General features: G+C 39.9%; 3 protein-coding genes across 6 annotated transcripts in view; 1 reads left to right on the plus strand and 2 right to left on the minus strand.

Annotated features, from left to right (window-relative positions):
* Positions 1 to 7803, minus strand: part of arhgap24 (Rho GTPase activating protein 24) — an 85049-nt gene extending 77246 nt beyond the window's left edge. Inside the window, exon 1 of the mRNA XM_063478335.1 lies at positions 7353 to 7803. The gene's annotated coding sequence lies outside the window, so the exon portion shown is untranslated. The remainder of the gene's footprint in view (positions 1 to 7352) is intronic.
* Positions 7804 to 18228: 10425 nt separating this feature from the next.
* On the minus strand, positions 18229 to 19480 carry esm1 (endothelial cell-specific molecule 1). The gene is made up of 3 exons (XM_063480614.1): positions 19055 to 19480; positions 18623 to 18766; positions 18229 to 18437 (listed from the first exon to the last, which is right to left on the minus strand). The coding sequence occupies exons 1-3, from the start codon at positions 19359 to 19361 to the stop codon at positions 18343 to 18345; spliced, it is 546 nt and encodes a 181-aa protein (XP_063336684.1). The 5' UTR covers positions 19362 to 19480; the 3' UTR covers positions 18229 to 18342.
* Positions 19481 to 20670: 1190 nt separating this feature from the next.
* The window catches only part of LOC134630741 (probable E3 ubiquitin-protein ligase HERC1), a 43763-nt gene continuing 39325 nt past the window's right edge, over positions 20671 to 25108 (plus strand). For all 4 annotated transcript variants that reach the window (XM_063478340.1, XM_063478341.1, XM_063478343.1 and 1 more), the window contains exons 1-2: positions 20671 to 20741; positions 23314 to 24319. In XM_063478340.1, the coding sequence (XP_063334410.1) occupies positions 23345 to 24319 (975 nt within the window). In that variant the 5' untranslated portion in view covers positions 20671 to 20741; positions 23314 to 23344. The remainder of the gene's footprint in view (positions 20742 to 23313; positions 24320 to 25108) is intronic.

Genomic DNA, 25108 nt, shown 5'->3' on the forward strand with positions numbered 1-25108 from the left:
CACTCCAGATTCACTGATATGCTCATGAGTCACCTGCTGTATTAGGAGTATGAAGCCATAGCCCCACATTTTTATGCCTCCTGCATGGGGCATAGCTAACAGCACTGCTGGGACCAACCAATGGTAAAACTATGAATTGAAACTGTAAATAACTCAGCCCTTTCTTAATGTGAATATCTTGGATCTGGCTGACAATAGAAATACCATTTAGATTTACATTACACTGTGGCCCAGTCCAGGGGTAATAAATTGCCGTACAAAAGCATAGCCATTACTAAATCTATAAATTACCTGACAAATGGAATAGAAGCAGAAGAAAAGTTAGTGTTTTTATCGACCATGCAGGAACTGCATGATGAATGGTGACCTTTGCAAAGTTACTCATTTTAATTGTTATGGTCTCACTAAAAGCAAATTCATATTTGTGGGTTACATAAAAAAATCTAATAGACTCAATAGAAAAGAACAGCAATAAACTGATGAACAATGTACAGTATATGTATATAATTTTATTTTTTTATTTTTATTTTTTTATTTTTCACCCTCAGGTATACTTTCTGCTCAGTACTAATTAGTAAATATTAACATGCTGACAGTGGTTATTTTGCTAAATGGGCTAAATAGTTTTTTTTTCATTTAGCAGTCTTTCAAAAGCAGTGAAACGCATGATGCTTTATCACTTATGCACATCACATTCCTGAGTTTTAATTGATAGAAACCCAATGAAGCAGATAACCATTTCCTCAAAAGCTTGCATACATATCACAAATAAGAAATCATAACAGCAGCGGATGGTTTATGTGGCCATCAAGCAACAACAACCCAAACAAGCGCTAAGGTAAGCTCAATGACCCGTTTTCCAAACCAGCCATTCGTTTTGGAAGACACCTCCCCAGTACGTGCTTATAGTTGTGGCTGTAAGCACATTTATGAAGCACCAGCAAAGTCTCTTCAGAGCACATCACTGTTATATCGATTCAGCATTTTGAAAACCACCTCCAAGAGCTGTATACTGTGTCCCAGTAAAACACCTGTGTGTACAGATGCATGTGTGCAGCAGCGTATCAGTCCCTTGAGCCACAGTCTCAAAATAAACAGCGGCACACTGGTACAGTAATATTAATGACTTTTTGGTCTCCCGGCATAACCCCACTGTTAGGAAAGGGAGGGAACTAGTGACACACGAAGACAAGAAAGCTTTCAGATTCAGTCTGCTTTAAACTTTAAGGTGCTTTCTTTTACATACAACCATACAGGTACAGTACATTTCAAATGAAGACAGTAATGTAATCAATGTTGTTTAAGTTAGAAGTTGACACGAACCCTTGTTTTTTTTTTTTTTAAGTAAGGTGATGAGATCAAGCATGATACAGAATTTGGCATTTAATTTTCAAAGCAATATTTATCATTTAAAACCAGAAACCAGAAAAAGCAATTGTTTATGAGCTTTTCAGCAATTTGTATTTCTGACCTAGTTGGCAACACTGTGCAAAGACACGTTCTTGACTCTGTACCACCATCTGCTCGGCTGTGATGCTGCTCTTATGCATGTGCTGCAGACTGAGCTGAGATCATTCTAAACAATAAAAAGAAGCAACATGCACTCACTGGCTGCTTTCTCAGGTGCACCTGTTCAGCTGCTTGTTAATGTAATTATCTCATCAGCCAATCGCGTGGCAGTAAGTCAATGCATTTAGGCATGTACATATGGTCAAAACAAATGAAGGTCAAAAATAGCTGAAGTTCAAACTTTCATCAGTATGGGAAAGAAAGGCAATTTTGTGAATGCTGCACAGTTGTTGTTGTGAGATGGGCTGGGAGTATTTCTGAAACTGCTGATCTACTGGGATTTTCCCACACAACCATCTTTAAGGTTTACAGAAAATGTTCTGAAAAAGAGACGATATCCAGCCGCCACAGTCTAGCTGGGTATTGTTGCCGACTATATCGGTCCCTTTTATGACCACAGTGATGGTTGCTTCCAGCAGGATAGCACACCACAAAGCTCAAAACATCATAAACAGGTTTCTTGAACATGAAAATAAGTCCACTGTAGTCAAATGACCTCCACAATCACCAGATGTCAATCCAACAGAGCACCTTTGGGATGTGGTGGATCATCATGGATGTGCAGCTGACAAACCTGGAACAGCTGCCGCACCTAGTTGGAGCTACGACATGAAGAATGAAGGTAGTTGTAATATATATATATATATATATATATATATAGCTATTCTAGTATCTACTAGATGTATCTCAATCTTTCGGTTTCAACAGCTAATTATGGTCAAACAATATATCAGTCAGGCTTTAATCCAAACTACCATCTGTCATGCCTACTAGATTGTATTTCATTGCTAACATTACTTCTGTTTCAGCCAACAGGGAACATTCAAGGTGCCTTGTACTTAACACTATGCTAGAATTTTCTCATAACACGCCTGAGAACTTTGCCCATGATGAAGAAAAAACACCCTGACCTTCACTGTAAACAACAGCTTTGTATATATTTCACACGCATGCACACACACACACACACACACACAGACACACCCGCACACTCAGAGTGCTGAGTTGTAGATATCTTCGTGCTGTCCTTCTAAGGTTGTGCAGCATGCACTATAATTTCTTAGCAGGGTGCAACATATCTGTGGTTCTGTGGCAGTCCGATAAAAATGAATGAACTGAGAGCACACAAGTCAAGCAGAAAAAAAAGCAGAGACTGATTTCTCTGTGTTGAAGTGAGAAGAAGTCTTTCAAAGCACCATCAGTGCTGGTCCCTTATTGAGCACAGACGTATAAATAGGCAGTCTTTGTCCATGGGAAACTAAGCCAGGTTGCATCAGCTTCATGGACTTTGTTGATTTAAAAATATACATCTGTCAATGAAATAATAAAAATACAGGCAGCGGATGTATCATAAGTGATGACAGCTGTTTTTTGAAGCAGGCAGAAAGGTACCAAGTGGTACAATAAAGCATTGTTTCATAGTACATAACCATGTGATAAAAACAAAAAGGGGCTCTATGTTTAGCTTGCCGCTAAGGGTTCAACATATACAGCCATAAATAAAGTTATGGCAACTTTTACACATTAGCTGGCCAAGTTTTAAGTGATGTCATATGTACCATATGTTGGCTACATCATGGATAACAGTATAGCCATACGCTATGAAATAAAGATATCTAAGAGGTCGAAAGGAAGGTGACCAAGGCTGTAAAGTCTCTGAAATGTGACACCAGAGACCTTCCTGTCTACACAGGACTGGTCTCACAGCATCAGGAGGTTGCTAGTTTTCACTGCTTACACACACTGTTTGTTCCCCATATGGGAAACTACTGAAGCTAAGAGCACACAAAAAAGCCTTAGCTGCTGTTTGACATGTCTTTATTTGAACTGAACTAGTTTGGAAGAAAGGAAGATTGAGGCCTTGCTGCACTGTGTGGCTCTTCCTTTGGGAAATTAAAGTTCTGCTTTTCTTGCAGATAAAGACTACAAAAGAGCTAGCAAAAGATATATTTGGGCTGTAGAAAACAAGGATATTCCACCCTTTGCTTATTGGAACTATAGAGATAATTGCATAAATGGTTGAACTTTTTGGTCTTGGCAGAAATTTCTGCCACATGGGCCACCACAGGAAGTGACTGGTCACAACAGCAGCCCAGAGCACTGCTGAGAGGTAATTGGATTCAACAAAGTTAGAACTACTGACTTTCCCACTGTGCGGCTGCCACAAAGCATGAGGATGAAATGTTAATGTTAAAGCACATCTACTAACTCTGAAATCTGTGCAGTGATGTCAGGCAAATTACCAACCATTTACTAAGCCTCAGTACCATGTGCTTTTGGAGTCAAGCTTTCTGTTGTTGCATGACACATAAGGGACAGTTCCTGTGTAGTCAAGCATCCAAACCCAGCTAACCCTACATCTAGAACACGTCCTGCTTCTGTACTTGTGCTCGTCATGTGCAGGGCTTAGTTTTTAAAATAGGCGTCTCAAGCATAATGCCCAGGGCCCAGAAGCGGCCCAGCACAGACTCCAATCCAGTCCACTGGAAGGTTTTGGAAAATGTGCATAGATCTGAACTATTGATGAAGATTTCCCCCACTGCCATTGATACTACAAAGTATTAAGAAAAAGATAAACTAGTACAAACATATCAAAGGTCCTGTTTTTCACTGATGCCTATAGACATTTCACACAAAAAAAGACATTTTCTATGAATTAAATGACAAGACAAATAATAATTGAAATAATAAGCTCCTCAGGTTTCTAAGAAAATCACATTTTTCAAAACCTTTCAAAACCTGTTGTGACTTATTTGTTCATATAAAAGGTCACTGACAGTCTCAGCTAAGTAAATAATCCCCAGCTTGAAGTATTAATGATTCACTGATAAACAGAAGAGATAAATTCTTCATTGGTGTCATTGCACATTGCAGCAAGCACTGCCATTACCATCTGTCTGTCATCAGTCCTCAGTTCTGCATTTTCAGCAGCTGTAACCTACTTTGAACCTGGTGCTTGCCAGTAAAACCAGAGCCAACTTTCCTTGGGTCATGTAAATCAGTAGTCCAAGAACAAAAAAATAAAGCAGCAATGGCTCATCTCCCTTTCTCTGTCTTCACCATGATTGACAGGTGAGTGACTCCACCCTGAACTGACAGACTGTGTGTCATGAAGCTACATTTAGATTTTTTGTTCACATGCATATGTACTAACTGTGCTAACAGCACAAAAGACCACAAAACATGCAAGATGAAACATGAACTTGCATTACCATTCAGTGCCATCAACTCTTTAAATATCTCTAACCACCCTCACCCCCTCTCTCAAAACGCAGAGGGCCTCTGTGACCAGCATGTGTTAAAGACAAATATAACCCTCGGCTGCCAAAGCTGCTACCTCGAGAGCAGTCTGTTTCTATTAGACTTCTGTTATAAAGTCACAGAGGTAAGAGGACGGCATGCTGCTTGCTGCGCTGTTGCGGTGCTAATCACCGGAAAGGATGTGAAAGAGGAAGGGCTTCAGAGCAGTCACAGATGGAAGTACTCGCACACATGTGAAAAAAATAAATAAGGATAATAATCCATTGCTCCATCCAACACTCACATAATTTAGGTCTACGGTGATTTAACATGGGATGGGGTTACAGGGAGTTCAGGATCTGAGGAGCTATCTTTCATTATAGGGTAAGAAACATCAATGATTGCTTACTACCCACACAAGTCATTGTGAGTCATGCAGAAAGATGGATGGATGGATGGATGGATGGAAGCGAGACGAGAAGCAAGGAGGTGAGGCGAGCAGTGTAATATATCACAAACACTAAGGGTCAGTTCTTGGAGAGGAATTTCTTGGAGTTCCCAATAAACTGGCTTTATTTTATGAATCAGTGTGACGAGTCAGCATCTGTTTTGTCTACACAACAATTTAGACACAATGTGTGCCCCTTGTTCTCCTCTATGCTGGCTTTTTGGTATGATACACTCATTTCATTAGCATACCCCCCACCCACACACATACACACACACTCGTTTCCCTCCATGCCATGTGTCACAGTATGTCTGGGAACAGAGCAGCAACCCTGTGGAGAGATGAAGGTGAAGACTTCATATTGACCCCTGACTCATCTCACACGTTTTTGACACTGTGACAACTGAATGACAATACTGTTAATTTGGCTGTCTCTACAGTATATGAAGAGGATATTTTCCTGATGGGAAAAAAAAGGATGCCATGCAAGATCATACGGTGCCAGGTGAGAGGGGCAAAGTGAAAACAGCGCCCAGTGACCGCAGTCATTTTCACTAGTGATGTTTGCTGGAAGGAGTTTATGCTGACTCTGCATTATAACCTCCATAAATGTCACACAGGATGCTGTGCCTGGCAACAAAACAAAAATAGCAAATTGTCAGTTTGAATATAAAGATTAGCCGTGTCTACTTGTTTTAATCTTTTTTTCCAAAACATGAAGAAAATTAAACAACAACAACAACAAAAAAACACCTTTAGCTATAGGACTTCCAATCTGAACTCCTGATTTGCTGCAGTTCAGTCGTTCTGGTCCCCGCACCCTCTTCAGTAAAAAGACGTTACATGGCTAGACCTGGGAACAGTCCCGCACAGCAGCTGACACGGGGAACCTGATCCCTGAGCTTTCCAGCAGCACAGCTTGTGAGCTGTAGACATTCCTGGCACACGGGAGTCATCATCCTTCCTTCTACTGGTTTGCTCTCATGTATTTCTTTTCCATTCACACTTCTGTTTTACCGATGTTCTGTCATGATCCTTTGAACTCTTTCTTTTCTCCACCACGTTCCTCTCTTTGTTGACTACTTTTTCCATTTTAGTAAGCTGGAATGAGTGACATTCTCTCTCTCTCTCTCTCTCCCCCCCCCCCCCCCCCCACACACACACACACACACACACAAGTTCAAAGATGTTTCCAAACAGTACTGACTATCTTGTGATCAAATCGTACCAGCCAAGATGCCAAGGTGTTCTTGGTCCAGAATATTTGAAAAGAATATAGGATTTAGGATAAAAAGAAATATAACAATTGGTTATTTTCATATGAGAAGTTAATTATACAAAAATGAAAACTAATGTGGGACAAGGGCTTAAAATTTATGTGGGAATGCAAGCCCTACTCCCCTTTGTCCCTGTACTCCTGGCACACTTTACTCAATAAAGTAAAACCACATCAATCTTTGAAATCAGGCAAACATGTATGATGTGTTTTTACCATAAATCAAATCCATCCACAGATAGACAAACTTATATGTGCTACAGTCAAAAGTACTCAGAACTGAGGTCATAAGCAACAGTCTTACCATTTTAAAGATTATTCTATTGGTTTAACTGTACGGCATAACAAAACCTGCCACTTACTAATTTTTCTCCGTAAAGACGCTGAAGTTTAATGCTTCCCGGCCTTCCAACAACAATTGCCACACATGCTCCTAATTTCATATTTCAGCCACACATGTGTAGCTTTTAGACAATAACAGAGCTAATGGAAAAAGACTACAGCTCAAAGACAGTTTTGCGCGTTAATGCACAGATTCACAGCAGCTCAGAAGTCGTGCATTTGACGTTTCCATTGCTCAACATGGCAGTCACCCCAGGTGTCACTACTTCACACTACCTGCGACAATAAATCACTTTAATGAGCCATTAACCCAGCGATGCCGCTTTAAAAAATGTGCCAAAGCAAAACCACATGCCATATTTACTGTACTGTAGTCTAAGGTGAAGAATGCCCTGTTATGACAACAAATTGTCCGTTTTGCTTACAGCATTTTCATATTCATAACAAAGAGTCAACAGATTTACAGAACGGACTCACCTTTCAAACGAGCAGCCCTGTTGAATCTCACAGCTCGGATGTGTGGTGATGCCCAGACACCGTATCCTCTTCAGCGACAGGTCAATCAATCAACTACAAGACAAATCCCGCTCACACACACAAGCTCAAGTTGTCCTCATGCTCAGCTGCTGCTGCTGTTGTTGTTGCTCCCCTCCTGGACTGGCACAGTGTATGAGTGTGTGTGCAGTGTGGATTGAGTTAGCCGAGACTCAGTCGAGCTGTTAGAAACTTTTCCCCTGACTGCTCACACCATCTGCACGCTGAGAAAGTCTCCGCTGTTGGACAGGATGACTGTTGCGGTCAGCACAGTCACACACACACGGGGCACCATTACAGCTGGAGTCCGCCCAGGCACGTGCACACGCACACAAACGCGCTCACGCCGTCTTTCTCAGCACCGCAGTGTCTGCAGTCCCAGCTCCTCCAGTCATCCCGGCTGCTGAGGCGCTCACGCTCGGTGTGAGGAGACAGCAGTGTGTGTTGGTACAGAGAGGTGGAGGAGGCGGGGAGGGGAGGAGTGTGTGTGTGTGTGTGTGTGTGTGTGTGTGTGTGTGTGTGTGTGTGTGTGTGTGTGTGTGTGTGTGTGTGTGATACAGAGAGAGAAATCATGTTTGAGGAAGTCTCAAAGAGAGAGGGAGAGCTCCGACTGAGCAGTGCCCCAGCTGACTTTCTCTTTTATTTCAGCATACAGAGCAAAGTAACCAGCAGTTTTGAAACTTGTGCTGCTCATCTTAAAATTTCAACAGCCAGGAAATTTCCCACAGCAGGCTTATAATGCGGAATAAACAGAAAAAATCTTGACTTTTCCACACACCATCTGTGACTAATCCAGCGTGCATACACACCCAGGGTTTTACGGGGTCTTCAACATGACATGTACAAACGACTGCGTGCAGGCAGCTCAGCAAACATTTATTCAGTCACTCTGTCCTCACTTTGGTTCCAGCCCAGCTGTATACATAGCCCCTGGAAAGTGTTGCTTTTTTAGGGGTTGTTCTAAAAGTTGTTGATGTTTTTTTTCTAAATTCATAGTGCTGCATTAGATAATTCTGGTGAGGAGGCATTTTTCATTCTGTAATTTACAAATAAAGTAGTGCCTGGGATGAGGTCGCATGAGCTGTCACAGTCGGAATCACTGTATCTGTGCTCCTGCAGGCAGAACGTCTGACTTGTGTGGTAATTCCCCATCATTATGCTTCTTATTCAGCATATTTTACAATAAAGAGCAATACGGCTTGCTAACAAGGCTGGTTATGATCACACTAAGCCACTTTTTTAGGTTACATGAACAAATATTGCTGCTCATCTGTTTGTTTATGTTATTTACTTTTTTCTACTTGGAGGGAAGGCTATCTTTAATGAGCTTACCATTTGTATCACTATTTGTAAAATAGCTTTCGTACTTAAATGATTTGTTTTGCATGGTCTGTGCAATATGTGATGACTGAATGAATCAATAAATATCAAACATTTAATTTAAAATTGGTGATAAAAAAAAATATGTACTGGCTATTTCAAGCCCCCATAGCATAATAGCACAATGTCAGTAAAGGAATAGATTCATTATTTTGCATTTGAAAGAAAAAAAAATTCCAAGCTCAAATGCATAATTTACAGAACTGGTCAGCATGCAAACTAAATTTTATGTTATCACCTCAGGACCAGGATTTATGAATTCCCAATTTATCCCCTGAGCCTGCAAAATGTGCTCATTACCAACGGAGAGACGCAAATTCCAGTCTGTGTAGGAGGTAGCTGGTGTGTCCACAATAATTACTTCCTCAAAATCAAATCATCTGCATGATGATGAGTTTGTTTGCAAACTCACAGGTAATAAGATGCGGGCAAATTTGACCTGTTGTGGTGGTGCAGTCCTGCGGAGGAGCTGGTTGAGTGAGGTGACGGAGAACTTTAAATGAAGTGCTGACAACTGTGGAGGAGATAATATCAACAAGCAAGGTCCCAGCTGGGTTCCTGACATAGTAGAGGGTCAAGTGAAGGCTCAGGCCTTTCTTTATTATCTATTAGCTGGCTGTGGGCAAGAGTGAGAGAGATCTATGACCTGTTTAGCACCAATCATTAAATTGTGATCATAATTCTCTAGTCATTAGCCATCCAGGCCGCCAGGCTCCACTTATGGGAACATTAGCTTGTCCTCTGCTTCACTTTGGAGTGAAATATCTCAACAGAACTGCAAATGCTTTGTAATAAAATTTCAGTCCCCAGAGGTTGAAATTCACTTATATTTCCTTTCTGGGTTGTAATGAAGTTGACACTTTTAGAGCCAGTTAAAGTCAAGTAAATTGCATCGTTGTGATTTTTTTCTACAGATGTTCATGTTGTGATCATCACTGTTACTGATGGTTTTAGTCAAACTTCTAAGTCAAGGCGACTTTGCTCAATTTAAACTTCACATCTATAGTTTTGTATTCTGCTAGAGTAGCTTTGCATGGCTCACAGTTGTGAAAATAAGTCTTATTTATCAGTTGCTATCTGAAAGAAGCCCTTTTAACTACCCTCACCCTCTCTTTCTTCTAAGTGGCCATCCCTCACAAACACAATGTGTGAACAGCAGGTGGGTGGGGCTTCTGCACACACCAAGGTTGGGGGCACCCACTCCTACTGACATACAGCAGCGTGTTAACATGCTGACATCAGTGTTGACACTAGAGCACCATTTTTAAGAAGCATTTTCTCACAAATTGATAAACAGATGACTAAAGACTGTTGGCACAGCAATCATTTAGCTTTATTTTTAAATCTTGTCCCTCTAATTCAGTAATAATAAAAATCAAAGCTTTTTAATATCTGGCAATCAAAAGTAAACAGAATTCCTGCTTTGTAATAAAATCTAATCACTTTACAAAAATTAAGCATCCTTATGAGAAATCTCACTAAATAAAATGGAACACACAACAGCAGGCTCGGAGCCATCTGTCCTCGGCGTGTTTTATTATATTTGCAGGACGAGGAATGCTGAACATGAAACAGTGTGACCTTGTGACGTAGGAAGTGGCCATCTGTAAACAAGCTGGAGCTGCATCTACTCCCATGGGATATTCTGGGAGACCTCATCTGATAGACAACTTATGAGATTAGTATGGATGAATCTTCACAGAGGAAGCCTCTGGGAATGGGTTTTTCTCAGTGTGTCTCCTGTTCTCATGGCCTTGCAGTCAGAGGTTTTGGACTGGTGACTTCTGGACAGACAGCAGGAATCTCTGGTGAGAAGAACCTACTCACTGTGAATGGGAATAATGCTTTTGTTATTTGTTTTTCAGCTTTTCAGCTTCATTTCTCCATTTGTAAGTTTCTTATTCACTTTTGTCCCCTTGTGTAAATTCCCAAAGAATGAAAGCAGTAGCTGAGTGATCTTCAACTTCTGCCAGTCAGTGTGTCGCGACAGTAAGTGGGTAGATGACCACAGTGGGCAGGTGTCTGGGAGCACTTCCCTTTTAGCATCATAATGAGGTTTAGTTTGGCAAAATCTAGAGAGCCTCTACAGAAAGGTAGAAAGGCTTACGTGTTAGACTCAAAAGCAGATAAGCAGCCAGTAAACAGTCTCATTTTACAGAAATAAATGCCAGCTCACTAACTAAGGATGCAAGATGCTCCATATAGCTTCAGTAGCTGTAATCAGTACCCCACAAAGCCACAAAGCAGACACACAGAGGTTGTAACTGGTTGGCAAACGGTCCTGACAGAGAGGAGAAAACAAAAATACACAAGGCAGATGCAAAAATGACTTAAATAAATGGTGAATGTTGAATAATGTTGGTGCTTTTTTGACTCTGAGTGAAACTCTTTGAGCCACTTTTAAAGGATGTCTGTGTTTGCAGCTTGTTCACACTGCCCCCCAATGGTAAAGATCAGTTATTGCTTGATTTCTATCCAAAAATCACACAATCAATGACAGTGTCAATTAGAACAAGAAGGGAAAAATACTATAATGAGATCTCTTTGTCAGAACAGCTGTACAGGATAGTATTAAACTGTACAATGGACAGCTCTCCATAGCAAAGTTACCTCCCTGTTTGTATTTGTATGGCATATAGAAACCAAAGTATGACATGATAAATTATATCTGCTCATCTGTTAGTCTGTTTGATCTGTGTCACTCATTCATCCTTGTGAAACCAGGTTAATGGCTACATATCTGACTGATGCCATCACTGAGGTTATGTTCAAACAAGCCAAATTAACTGTTTTTTTCAGTTTACTACCTTATTTTTGCCTAACTTTAATGTATGAGAAAAAATAGCTTAGTTTACGTGCTATATCTGCACAGCTGTGCCTGAGCACTGTCTCTGGTGACAGGGAGCTGAATGCACAAAGCTGTATCAAGGACAAAAACATTTGAGAAGGAGACATATTTACAGCAGAAAATGAAAATGGAACATGATGTGAAGATCTGAGTGCAACAAACTTACCAATGAATTTTGCAAAAACAAAAACACATTTTAGCCCGCAGGTATGACTGGCTACAAAAGAATGCAGACATGCTTGTGCTGGCAGGGTCGAGCTTTGGACAAAAATAAAGTGAAAATGTTTAAATTGAAGTATTAGAAATGATATTCTAATATTTAGGTAACTGCATTTTTTATGTTTGTGCCAGTGATTATTTGGGTGTTGTTGGTTATTTATGACATAAGCTTGGGATTGCTGCTGCTTCCTTTCACTTCATCTCCTTCACTCAGCAGTTTTTGGTCCATATTTTGTGTATTTTACTGGAAATATGTGAGATTGCATGTGATGCTACTATTCAGTGTTATCATTGAGATGTCAGAAATGTGTCCGTTTAACTTAACAAGCAGATAGGTGGACAGATAAGATGTTAAAATGTGTATAAAAATTTTGATCTTGAATTTTGACATTTTCACTCATTTTTTCCCCCACACACTTGTGTTTTAAATTTACATCACCTTCATACAGATACCACCTTCAGTTATAAGATAAAATTCATCTTCTCAACCTTCCTCTATTGCCAGCTAATTTAAACCTCCCAGTTAAACATGCACAGTAAACAAGTGGTGCCATTCAGAAGCACTAATTCGAGGTGCATTCGTTCCTTATAAAGTCATTTGGTACATTCTGTAGTATACTGAGTGCTGGTGTTTTGAAAGGAAGTTTAAAAAAACCAGACACACAAACACACCCACTCACAAAAAGACATGTTCATTCCACTGCAAGAGTGGAATGAACACACTTCTTGCAGCATATTTATCTTACCACAGGGCACATTTCTTTTCCTTCTTTCTGTTGAACTAAAAAATCCAGTTGACCTTGAGTTCCATGAAGTGCACATGTCTACATATGCTAAGGTACCTGAAATATCTAATAGCACCTGGGTAAAAGTAATGATTATGTATCCTAAATCAGTGGTGTAAGGTTACCATTCTCTTTGTATACAATAGTGCTCTCTGCTGGCGGTCTCTAAAACATTTGAAATAGGAACTTCAGCAAGCGTGTTTGTTTTTCTCTTTTTATTCTGGTCTGACAGTGCAAAAAGAAGCCACCAGAGGTCCATGTGTCTCTCCAAAAATGGGTAATCACAAATCTATGTATTTCAAAACTCTGTTCACATTCACTAAAATTAAAAGCTTTTTAATGGGCATTTTAAAAAATGCCCACAAATGGGCATTTAAAAAAAAATGCATTTTAAAAAAATGCCCATTTGTAGCTTTTTAAATTTTTTTATTACATTTTTTTTTTATCATAATGTGGACTGTGGGAGGAAGTGGGAGTACCTGGTGAGAACCCACATAAAAACAGGGAGAACATGTGAACTCTACCCAGAAAGGCCCTGACGGTGGAGTCAAACATATATATATATATATATATATATATATATATATATATATATATATATATATATATATATATATATTTTTTTTTTTTTTTTGAAGTATTTATAATAAAAGCTACATTTATTTTAAAAAATTGTTTCATGAGGGGTGGCAAACCCCGGGACCAGAATTAGCCAAGACTCTAGGCCATCCAACTGTGAAGGAGGGCATCAATTTTAAATTTTAAAATTTATAGTCATAATTTTACAATTTTTCCTACTGATAAAGACCTCACCCATGGCCATTCATACACCAAAGTAAAAGTAATAGATAAGCATTTCAGCGAAAAACAAGTTTCTGTTTTGCACAGCGTGCTATAGAATTTACTTTTTGTTTTTTTTCTCTGTTTTTTTTTTATACTGGATCCACTGTAAAAAAATAAATACATAGGATATTTGCTTTGAATTAAGAAAAACCTTATGTTTTATAATTAAAGGACAGTCTTCTCAATGAGTTACAAGAACTTGTGTCTGTGATTTAACATATTTAAGCCTTACAATTTTGGCCCAAAGAGTGGTGCTCACAAATTTCTTTCATTTACTACAGCAACATTTCTTAATTATGAAGAAAACAACTGAGGTGTACTGTTGAAATTGCACTTCTTTGTCTTATATCAAGCTACAGTATGTCAAGGATTAAATGTGTCATTAAACTTCTTTTCACTGAAAAAAGGGGAGTTTCACTTGTCCAGTCCACTTAAGCTCAAACTGGACTGCATGTGGCCGATGGTAAATATTTCTGATTTCTGCAAAAAAAAAGGACGTTCGCCAGGAGAACATTTTTCTAATGCCAGAAAATTCCTTACTGTTTCCAAATTACTACTAATAAAAAAAATGTATCCCCATTCATTAGGTAACAGAATAGGTCCTTAAAGCAAAGAGTTACATAAATAAATATCTCAGGCAATTATGAAAAAAAAAGGTCATTTATTTCTTTGTGTTGTTTGTTGGCTACTAAAAGTAAGTCTCCATATTCTGGAGGTGTGATGATAACGCTGCTTGGGAATGTTCCTCCTCACGTCACGTCATGATGGAAAAGACAATCCCTCCAGGGGTCAGAAATCTGTCAGGTCGCCAAGGTCAAGGCTCTGACCTGTTGTTTTGCTGCTATCAGTTTACTACGTGAGGTTTCTGAGAACCATTAAAAAAAGAAAAAGCGAGTGAAACCATTGATTAAAAGAACCAAAAGAGTTGATTAATCCGACCGAATTTACGTCATTTGAACAGACCAGGATGGTCGCGACGTGCTTGTTGTTGCTTAGTTTTGATTACCTGCAATCAGTGTAATCAAACTCATCACTTAATTTCCTTGTTTGCGGTGTTTGTCAGTCTACTGCTACAATAAACAACCTGTTGAGGCAGAGCCAAAGTATAAATACCAGAACATCTATTTGCAGTAAATCAGTGTTATTTACTACTCCATTCACGCACCTTTGTTTCTGCAGAGGCGGCAGTGACGTGTTCAGGGAGTCAGATAAAGGGTATTTCTCACCAACTCTTTCCTGTTATTTTCCAGGGTCCTTTGTTTGGTTGCGGGACCTCGGCCGGTCGGTTCTCAGGGGAATGAGAGGAACATTTGAGCCTAAGCACTTGAATGTGTGAATGCTCACTGCCTTCACACACAGACTGTCCCATACCTGTATGTATGTGTGTGTGTGTTTGTGTGTGTGTTTGTGTGTGTCACCTTGTCCTTGGACTGACAACCAACACCCATGCAGTGTAATTTGTGTCTTTTTCAGGAAACTTCATCCTTTCTGCTTTTTATGGCTATTGGTCAAGGAAATGTGAGGATTGAGAAATCATGAATGTTCCTGTAAATAATAATAATACAGATATGCTGATACACTCCTGTTCATCATATTTATGATTTAGAAACAAATTCAGACTGGCCACATTTGAACTCTGTTGTACTGTTTAGAGGTGAAGCGTTGATTGAAACGATAATATAATGGACGCGAAGCATTCTCTAACAGGCTCCCAAAACAAGGACAGGGCATGTGCAGTTGTGTGTCACGTATAAATTCCAGAGCTTTCGGAGTGTCACTTGAAAAACCCCATGCTTTTAAATTCCTGTCTTGGGCAGACACAACAACAACAGGAAGAAGGACCATTTTCACAGGTGTCAGGAAGCACAGGAAATAAACAAGCTGAATACTGGAAAACATTTTTGTACCAGTAAGAGTCAGAGGTGAGGCTAATAAGAGTTATTTTTAGCTCGGCCAGTATTTTCTTGAAATTTTTTTATTGTCCTGGATGTTCTGTAGTTATTTTTTTTTAATCTCCAGCACAGTTTCTATACGTTAATGCTGCCTTATGAAGGATTACATATGATAAGTATCTAATCAAGTGCCACATGTAATGAATGATCATTAATGCCATGAGGATTCCTTGCGATTTTAAAGAATTAATTTAAATTTTCATTGAACTGTCATAAGTGTTATTTAAAAAAAAAAAAAATAATAAAAATAATATATATATATATATATATATATATATATATATATATTTATATATATGTATATGACTACTTTGACATTTATCTCCGAGTATTACATTATTGTTTTCAAATGCTATCATGAACTCATATAGTTAAAAAATGTGCACAGATGTTGAGCCACCCCTCATTTCTAAATATTTTGCTACAGACAAAGGTGCAGCAATATAATAGAACACATGTAAACATACACGGGAAGACAGTATATAAGGCTAAAACAGGGTTTGAACAAGTCTTGAAAATCAATATTTGGTAGATGTTCGCACTCCGCTTCATGTTGAGGTCAGGGCTCTGGGGAGGACAATCCACACCTCATAGTGTTCAGTTGTACGTTTTTCTATCCAGGTAAGTTTGTACTGCACTGGCAGCGTGTTTGGAAACATTATCGTGGTGGACAAAGAAGATGTTGCCAATCTGATGCTTTCCAGATGGTATTGTATGATGGATCAAAATCCATTTTTCTGTTCTCAGTTCCATGAATTCTGATGAGATCGCTAAACCTCTGGCTGAAATACAGCCCCAAACCGTGACAGAGCCTCCACCGTGTTGGTTTCACAAATTTTGTCCCTCTGTCCTGATCCCCTCTGTACATAATGATAATAATTTGAATTCAAAATTTCACATCACTCCATCAGACTTGTTGCCAGTGATTTGTCAGTATAATTTGGCATACCACAGCTTTTTCCTTTGTTTTCTTGACATCCACCCTTCCACTGAGACTATTTCTAATGAACAGTAGATGATCAAATAAAGGGCTAAATGCATCTCTCAGGTTCTTTCTTCTTTTTTTCTTTTCTTTTTATAAGGACAGACTGCCCACACTGCAGACATATGCTAAGTTTGTTGCTAATACCTGAGTGGGAATCATATTATTTATGCAAACATCACTATTTTATGCCTGTCAAATTGGGTTATCTTTAGCATTTATTATGGATTCAGCTAAGAAATAGAAACAAATGAAATGTTTTGCTCCACTTGGGAGCAAAAATTAAAGAAATAAGGGGTGGCTAGTACTTTTACACAACACTGTTTGAAGTGCTTTGTATAATCTGCACAGAATTTGTTCCACTGTTTTTCTGTAGAATTTTAGGATTTAAATAAAATTGTTAAATCTAAAGTTAGATACCATTTTCTGAAAAGGGTGTATTCTTAATGACACTCACTGACTTAAAATTTGTGTCTATCTTCTCTGGTGTTTAAAGAAACCGATGGGTGAAGTGGAGAAGAAAATCCAGTAAATAAACAATATTATAATGTTTGCTTTTCTTGTTCTTGTTACAAAACTAAAAGTCTGTGTCCTTCATTACATAGACTGAAAAACCTTCCTTCTTTGAATCCTCTCTCTTTCCTCCTCCAGTTTTTCTTTTGCATTTTTGGATTAAAACATTTTTCATTGATTGAGAGTTGTGTTCTGCATGGGAAAAAAGCATATTTTCCCATTTTTGAAAGCTAAGAAACTAGGGCACCCAAAAAAAATGTGAAGTCAAAGATGTCTGTAAAAAGTCTCAGCAATAAAATCCATTTTTGCTCCTGTGTTTGGATACATCATGTCACATCATCATGGGAAACCACACTGACAGGAATTCCTTCTGCTCAAAATATGCACTTCTCATCAGACTTCTTAATATTTTTGCACTGCTCAAAAGACCCCTTTCCCTCCCTTAAATAAATGCCAAGGTTTTCTATCTGTGCGACACTTTGGTCCAAATTTACAACTATATCTGGACAATAAATTTTCTACACACAAACATACTCTGGGAATAAGGAGAATACTCATCTGAGATAAAAAATGATGTCTTGGTTTGTGGGGGTTTTTTTTTTTCTGGTGGAACCCAGCCTACTGCAAAAAGAGAAAAACCCAGAGGTATACGAAGAAATGGCAGAGCTCCCTGCTGCAGTAACATGGCGATAAAGCACACAGCCAAGCAAAGCCTGGAGAGGCTTCTGGCTTACAGTGATTAATCTGCTGTGTCCAAACAACTCTGTCGCCTTGCACAATGTACTTACAGTTAACAACATGAATGGATTCCACTTATTTATGGGCTTATTTGTCCTTTATATTTAATTAGTTTAATCTACAACAGCACAATATGTTAATTACCATGCAATAATTAATGCGTTTACAACATACCCACTCGGTGTTTCATGTCTGGCTTGATTTAACAACCAAGGCAAAATATGTATTGCTAAATTAGGCAATTAAATGATAACCTTAAGTGATAACTTTGGTTTAATTGCAAAAGCATTCTCTACCACACCCGGTGTTGTGTATGATAATGCCCATTTTGGATCATTGTACAGTTCAACTTTGACAAACAAAGGCACTCTAAATGACACTGAAGCTAATGGGAAGAGACTGCAGGGTCATTTTCATTAATTTATTGAGGAACAAAGAAAGATCTGGAAAGAATAACATAGTCTGCATATTTCATTAGAAAAGATAATGGTGTCAAACAAAAACCAAGCAAACCAACTAAAAACTCCAAAAGCTGTAACAAAGTGTTTTTTCTTTCTTTCTTTCTTTTTTTTTAAATTTGTTATCTGACGTATTCTAATAAAATATATCTTTCAGTTAATTTATAAGTTAATGCTACATTTACACTGAATAGATTCAGTCTTGTCAGCACTTGTCAGCGAGGGTTGAGCCGCTTTGGAGCAGTGGATCTGTTTGTGTTCTGATCTGTGTTCTGCACAGCGTTCACTTCTCCCGAGCCCACCTCAGTCCCTGAGAATACAAGTAAAGGAGACCATTAGCCTTTCAGTTCATGCAAGTGATACATCATATTCAGAATTTTAATTTAGTCCACTTGGCAAGACACTCAACTTCTACTAGCCCATAGAGAAGTTATTACTAATTACACAAAGGCTTCAAACCTTCAAGTTTAAATGAAAATAATATTTCTCCTTTACCTGCTTGTGGTTCATTCTTAAGCTTGCTGGCGATTTTGGCAAAGAAGGTGAGGGTGAGACAAGCTCCGGTCTCTCTGTCACATATGCCTCCCTTGCAGTTGCAGGTCTTACGGCACTCAACCCCATAGGTTCCATAGGGACAGTCTGTAAAGAAAGAAAACATTTATTATTTAGTGGATATTGCTACAGCATAAACTGCAAGTCTCAGATTATACAAGGTATGATCATCAAGTTAAATATTCAGCAAGGATGTCCGCATCTGCACATGCTTACAGATGTGTGCTGTTATTTGGGAGAATTTCTAAAACCTTGGGTAAAGGCTGTAATAACATAAATGGATACTGGGTTTGGTGCAGTAACATCAGTGTTATCAAACTGCAGCATGCACAAACAGCTCCCAGATTTTTTTAAGGTTATTTAATGAGAAAATACCTTTGCAAATTCCATATTCGTCTCCATAGTCGTCTTCATCCTTGTAGAACTCGCAGAATAATCCCGGTCCGCACTTCACTCCGTGCATCCCCGACACTGTGCGGTAGCAGTGCTCCCCTCTGCCGGCTGCACAGACCTGGCAACAGCCGCAGTCATCCAGGACCGTCCGAGAGCACCGCTGCGTCCCACCACACCGCTCCGCCGTGCATCTGTCGGGGCAGTTCACCGCGTACTTCACACTGGCGCTCCATGCCTCAGCATCATGCACCACGAATGAACACGACACTGTGATAAGCAGAAAAAACATCACTGCACGGAGAGAAGCGGAATGAGCAGAAACCTTGAAAGGGGTGATGCTGTCTTTTGGATGAGTGTCCTGGTGAGACTAGAGAAGCTGAGCACCTCTGCCAGACTTAAGCGGAGTGACCTGTGGTTCATCAGGTTGCATGGTTATCTGCAATGAACAACTTTGTTTTGCACATGGCTTGCTCTCGTCAATTTCCTCATTCCGGTGTTGTTGTCCCCCCCTTTTTTTGTCAGTCAGTTTTGTCAGTCCCTTTTTTTAGAAATCCGGCTTGGAAGTGGGATTAACTCTGGACCGCCATCCAGGAATTGAAATTCGTGTGAACTGATGTCACAAGTTTAGTTTGGTTTGTTTTTGTCTGAGTGGGAACCCCCAGAGCTCCGATTGCATTAGGTTTGTCGCCACTGATTCAACTTTAGTTTTGTGCTATAGTTACTGGGCCTGTAGCTGTGTGAGAACTCTTACACGTTAACATGTTACACAATTGGAGATACGTCTTTTTAGCCCCCACAACACACGCAAATTAGTTTCTTGAATTCAGATTGCAATGAATGTGCACCTGAAATCACAGAGGAAATGCTTTCAAAAATAAATTCATATAAATTTACAATAATGTTTAGCTCCTTGTTAAATTTACTGCATTAATATTGTTGAGTTTTATAGTAAGAAAAGGGGAAATTGAAACGATTCTGATGACAAATCTTTGCTCCCTTGTTATTTTTTTTTTAAGTTAAAAAGAGCTCCTTACGTTTCTATTTTCGTTTAACCTAAAAAGTAAGGCTGGAAAAATACTATTATTGGACATCAAGAGTAGCAATCATTACAAGATACTAGACATAAGCGACTCAGGAGAACAGAAATGAAACGTGAGAAGGAATTAACCTGGTTCCTAGCCCCAGGGTGTATACAGATCCTACATTTCCCATAATGCAACAAAGTTTCAGAGGATCATTCGTCTGTGTTTCTTATTAATTTTCATGTTGCCTAATTAATACTATTAAGTGCATATTTCCCATAAGTATTGTATCTTTATAAAACTTCTATAATTTATAATAAAAAAATTTTTAAAGAGCGGTTTAATGGGGTATAATTATTTTGCTACAACTGTGGTTTGGGGAATTCAATGTGGTTACAGTCTGTCTCTTGTTTATCCACTTTGACTTTTTCTCTGGCCATGCAGATTTTTTTTTTTTTTTAAACAAAAACTCAAAGGTGTTAGTGACGTTAATGAGCTTCGCTCCGAGACACACGGTGGCGGTAACACGTCGACCAAACACCGGCTGCCATCGGCGATTAAAAGTCGTCCGAAGAAGAAGAGGGGGAGCAAGGAGAAGGTTGATGATGATATTTGCGTCCAAGGGAGACCTCACTGGGACACAGCAGGTAACGCAAAACATTTACTGGCGGTGTTTTTACTGTCAATGTGTCTTATATGTCTCTCGAGCACTTTTCATTTTAAAATTACCTTTAAGACGTTAGCGACCCACGCGTGGGTTTATTTTACCGGGAGCTGACAGGCACCAAGTGGAGGGGCTTGGTCGGGTTTTGACAGCCATGGAGCAGACTAGCAACTGCACTGCAGCCAGCGTTAGCTCAGCTGTCACCGCAGACGCAGAATAATGTTACCGGTGTTTGTGAATGACACGGCGGAATCTGCGCTTCACGTTTGCCGGTGTTTTTATTGGTGCAGGTCGGTAGCTACTATGTAACAATAAACCAGAGAGACGTGAGCCACGTAGCGGTAACGGTACTAAATGTTGATATAAGCTTTAAAGTGAGAAGCCAGCCCGCAGGACTGTGTCATGCTGTTAATTTAAATACTAAATGTCCTACGGGTTGTCATAAGCGTGGGTGCCCAACTCATTTATGCTAGAATTATTATTATTAAATTGTATTTATTATTATTATTATTATTATTATTAATAAATTTAATTTATTTTTAACCGGTAGCTTGTATTATGGTGAACAAATTTCCTTTGTTATCCAGTCCTGGTTTTGATTAACAGTCATTCAAGTATTCATTATGCTTTTAGTGATCGGGGTTGTCCTGGCAACAGCAGCCCAAACGTCCCTTAATTGGGTCGGCAACTTCCTCCAGCTCATTCTCGACAACTTCCAAACCCCATCGTGCCGAAAGGGCGTCCTAGTGTCAGCTCACCTCATCCAGCAGTCAGTATGAAGGAGGTTGCGTTTAAAGTCTTGATTATTTTCTTGTGGATTTAAGCTCAGCTACCGTGCACAAAAATGTAGTCTTAAAGTAAAAATTAAAGAATAAAATAATAATAATTAAGAAAAATATACAGATTACATTAAAAAAGATTTTATGTCGGGAAAGTTGTCCAAAGGTGTTTTTTTTTTTTGGAAAATATCACTGCCCCCCCCCCCCCCCCCCCCCCCCCCAATTGCTTGATCCCACCTATGACAGTGGCAATTTTATTTGTATAGCACATTTCTATATACTTAAATTCATTGCATTTAATGCAGAAAAAAACAGAAAAAACAAAACCAACAAACTATGTAGGTTTATTGAGTCTTTGTTTTCATTTTAACCAATTGGGACCTTTGGCCCAAACTATTATCTGTTCTAGACAATCAGGAATGGAAGAAGTGTTTTGTGTGTATACTCTAGATACTCTAGATAATGTAGATTGACATTTGCTGACTAAAGTCTGAAATGAGCTGCTTGGAATGAGAACAGAGAACTAAATTCACAACGTGTCCTGAATGTTGATATCCTTAAATACCAGACGGTCTGCAGTGTGTGATGGTTGCGTCTTACACTGCTGGCAGTTTCTTGTTGTCGTCTGACCATGGAGCTCACTACTATATCAATGCCTGCTGTTATTTTTGGCCAAAGTGGAAACTATATAGCCCCATGGGCCTCAGGGACAGCAAGAGAAATGAGAGTCTGTGACAGGACTATGGACTATGGATAAATTTGTGTGCTCACATGTTGAGCAACCGTTAGTTTACCTGATTTTACTCATACCTGCTTGTTTTGGTACAGTTAGAACCTGTAGGGTCATCCAATAATCAACATAATGGTAATCAAGATGGCTTAATATCACTGTTTTGTTCACCATTAACTAGAAGTATTAGTTCATGTATGTTTAAAATGTTTAAAAAATAATACAGTAAATGTACGAGTGGGTATCAGGTCTACTGGTTAACCTGCTTTAGAATATTTAAGATGAATGTGCGTAGGCAGTTTCAGGGGAATGTCGTGCCTACTAGTGCTATGAATATGACCTCCGTATTGTGACCATTACAAGGACTGTTGTGGCTTAGTTTGTGTTATGAATGTAATGACTTTCAAGGGGGTGGATACAGTTAACCAGCTGGTGTCTGATTATCTGCAAAATATTATGAGTAAAGTCATTATTTTCCCCACTATCTGGAAAGCTTCTTGGCTGGAGATGCATCATTTCCAGTCGACAGAAACAGACACGCTCTTATTTTGGTTGGAAAGCCAACAAAAATGCAGCAGATCACTGGGTGAGGATGTGGGGTTAGGGAACCAACTTTAAATGAATGAATTATGAATTTAAATTTGACATGTGCTATTTTGTATTGCATCCCTTTGTGCTTTGTGGCGTAATAACTTGTAAGACAAACGCACCCTCCTCATTAGTGTGGGTGTGCTAGTTAGCTGCTATCATAGGGTGAGCTGACCTATTTCAGTGATACCCACCGGGCCTATGGCAATATCCTGGATGTAGTGTATGTTGGACAAGTGCCGACGCTAAGGAGAAACCCGACACCTTCACACTGAATGCACTTGGCAGGAAAACGCATCAGAACACTGGCTTTCTGCAGCAAATGTTGCCTGTAAATTTGCGATGAAGAGAGATGTGCAATTCTTTATATTAATCTGTACCCGAGTGGATATGTGTGAATTTTCTATATTAGACTTTCTTTAAGCCTCATCCTCTCTTTTGATATGTTTTTTTTTTAGGTATACATCAGAGTATAGATAATGCTCAGACATGGTGCCTTGTCAGACCCATGTGTTGCTGAAGTGGCAGGAGCACTTCAATAGCTCCTGGGCGGCAGAGGACAGCCTGCAGACAGCCAGGAGGCATGGTGCTGCCGCGCTCTACGATAAGCTCCTTCACAACAAGGAAGTGGTGACCCTCGCCCAACCTGTTCAAGAACTCGCAGGCCCACGCCTTCCGGACTTCGAATGTGAGTCCAGCGCATCTGCGGAGAAGGAAGAGTACCTGTCCTCCCTGCTTCGTAGCCAGCGATGGCTGGCTCACCGCGTGCTGACGCAAACCTCCTACACCCTGGGTCTCCACCACAGGCTGGTAGTTCTACAGAGGATCTACTATGCACTTCACAGCAAATACCATGACAAATTCCGTGTGCAGCTGCCCTCCCACTCCAAAGACAGCGGAACTGAATGTGGGCAAATTGAGCCGGCCTCAGAGCCTTTCCTACCAGGGGGAGCATCCAAAATCAAGTCGGGTACAGATGTTCTGATAGAAATGGGTGTCAGGACTGGCTTGAGTCTGCTCTTCTCGCTACTGCAGCAGAACTGGAGATACGCAGCTTCTATTCATCCAGAGTCTGTGCTTTGCAACGATGTGCTCAACACAGCGTCCTCTGTCCTGACTTCGCTACCACCACTCTCTCTGGCTAATGAGAATAAGATCCCGTCAGTGGGTCTGGACTGTCTGGCACAGGTGGCTGACTTCCTGAAGAAGACATCGGTGAGCAGCGGGAACGGTGGCGCAGACCCGATTGGTCGGAGGCTAGCGCTGGAGCTGCTGCTCGGCCTGGCCATGCAGAGAGGCTCCCTGAAGTTTCTGCTAGAGTGGGTGGAGGTAGCCTTGGCTGCTTCCATGTCCTCTTCCACCCCTACACTGTCTTCCTCCTCCTCCTCACTGAGCTCCCAGCAGTCAGCCGGTGTGGGCTTTGATGTCATCCATCAAACTCTTCTCCAAATGAGGCAATATTCGGTATGCGACTTGTTTTCATATCAGTCTTTGGAGTAATCGTACTTTTTTAATGTTACACAGGGTCACTGATGGTATTTCTTTAATTGCCTGAGATAGATTTGTCCTGCAATCATGTAATATATTGGGCATATTAGTTTACAGAAGTTTAAGTACAATCAGTTCACATGCTGTGGCTCTGTTCCACTTTCAGAGTGATTTGAATTAGAGCCATGGTTGCTTCATGCGTTTATTTTTGGTAACTTTCACAGCCTTTCATGAACATACTGATAAAAGCCCCATTGTCTCTAAAGTAGGAAAATGGCTTTTCACGTTCATGCTTCTGTAGGCTGTCCTTTTCAGAAGTGAAGTGTGTCATTGAAGCTTGTAGATGGGTTAATGTGCAGATAAGGATTAGGATTGAGTCAGCCTTGCTATCCTCTATAGATATGCGCATTGAGTCATACTTTAGCAGGTTAATCAGCTTTGTAATATTTCTGTACAAATGGCAACCAGAGATGGCCGTTGCCAACGACTTCATTATATTGCACATTATTTATCACGTAGAGGTGGTCAAATTCAGTCTAAGTATTGGAGTCATAGCTGGTGCTGCTAGGCTGAATTATATTTAATTGGCCTTATCTAACAAAGTGGCTGGTGAGTGTAAAAGATGAAGATTGCTGATTTGTTTCTAGTGAGACAAATAAAAGTTGAACACAGCCTGCTGCTTTCTCCACTCACTAGTGTGCCTACAAAGAGCTATGTTGTTGCCTGCTTGTCTTCAGTGTCTGTTTGATCATGCTGTGGCATGTC

Source organism: Pelmatolapia mariae, linkage group LG7 (genome assembly GCF_036321145.2).
Source record: "Pelmatolapia mariae isolate MD_Pm_ZW linkage group LG7, Pm_UMD_F_2, whole genome shotgun sequence".
In the NCBI taxonomy this organism is placed as follows: Eukaryota; Metazoa; Chordata; class Actinopteri; order Cichliformes; family Cichlidae; genus Pelmatolapia; species Pelmatolapia mariae.

Bases quoted from the DNA above. Each gene is read 5' to 3' on its own strand.
- esm1 (XM_063480614.1), bottom strand. From the start codon at position 19,361: ATGTTTTTTCTGCTTATCACAGTGTCGTGTTCATTCGTGGTGCATGAT. The intron at 18,767-19,054 runs GTATTTTCTCAT...CTTTCTTTACAG, and splicing joins CGAATATGGAATTTGCAAAG to ACTGTCCCTATGGAACCTAT. The intron at 18,438-18,622 runs GTAAAGGAGAAA...TTGTATTCTCAG, and splicing joins TAAGAATGAACCACAAGCAG to GGACTGAGGTGGGCTCGGGA.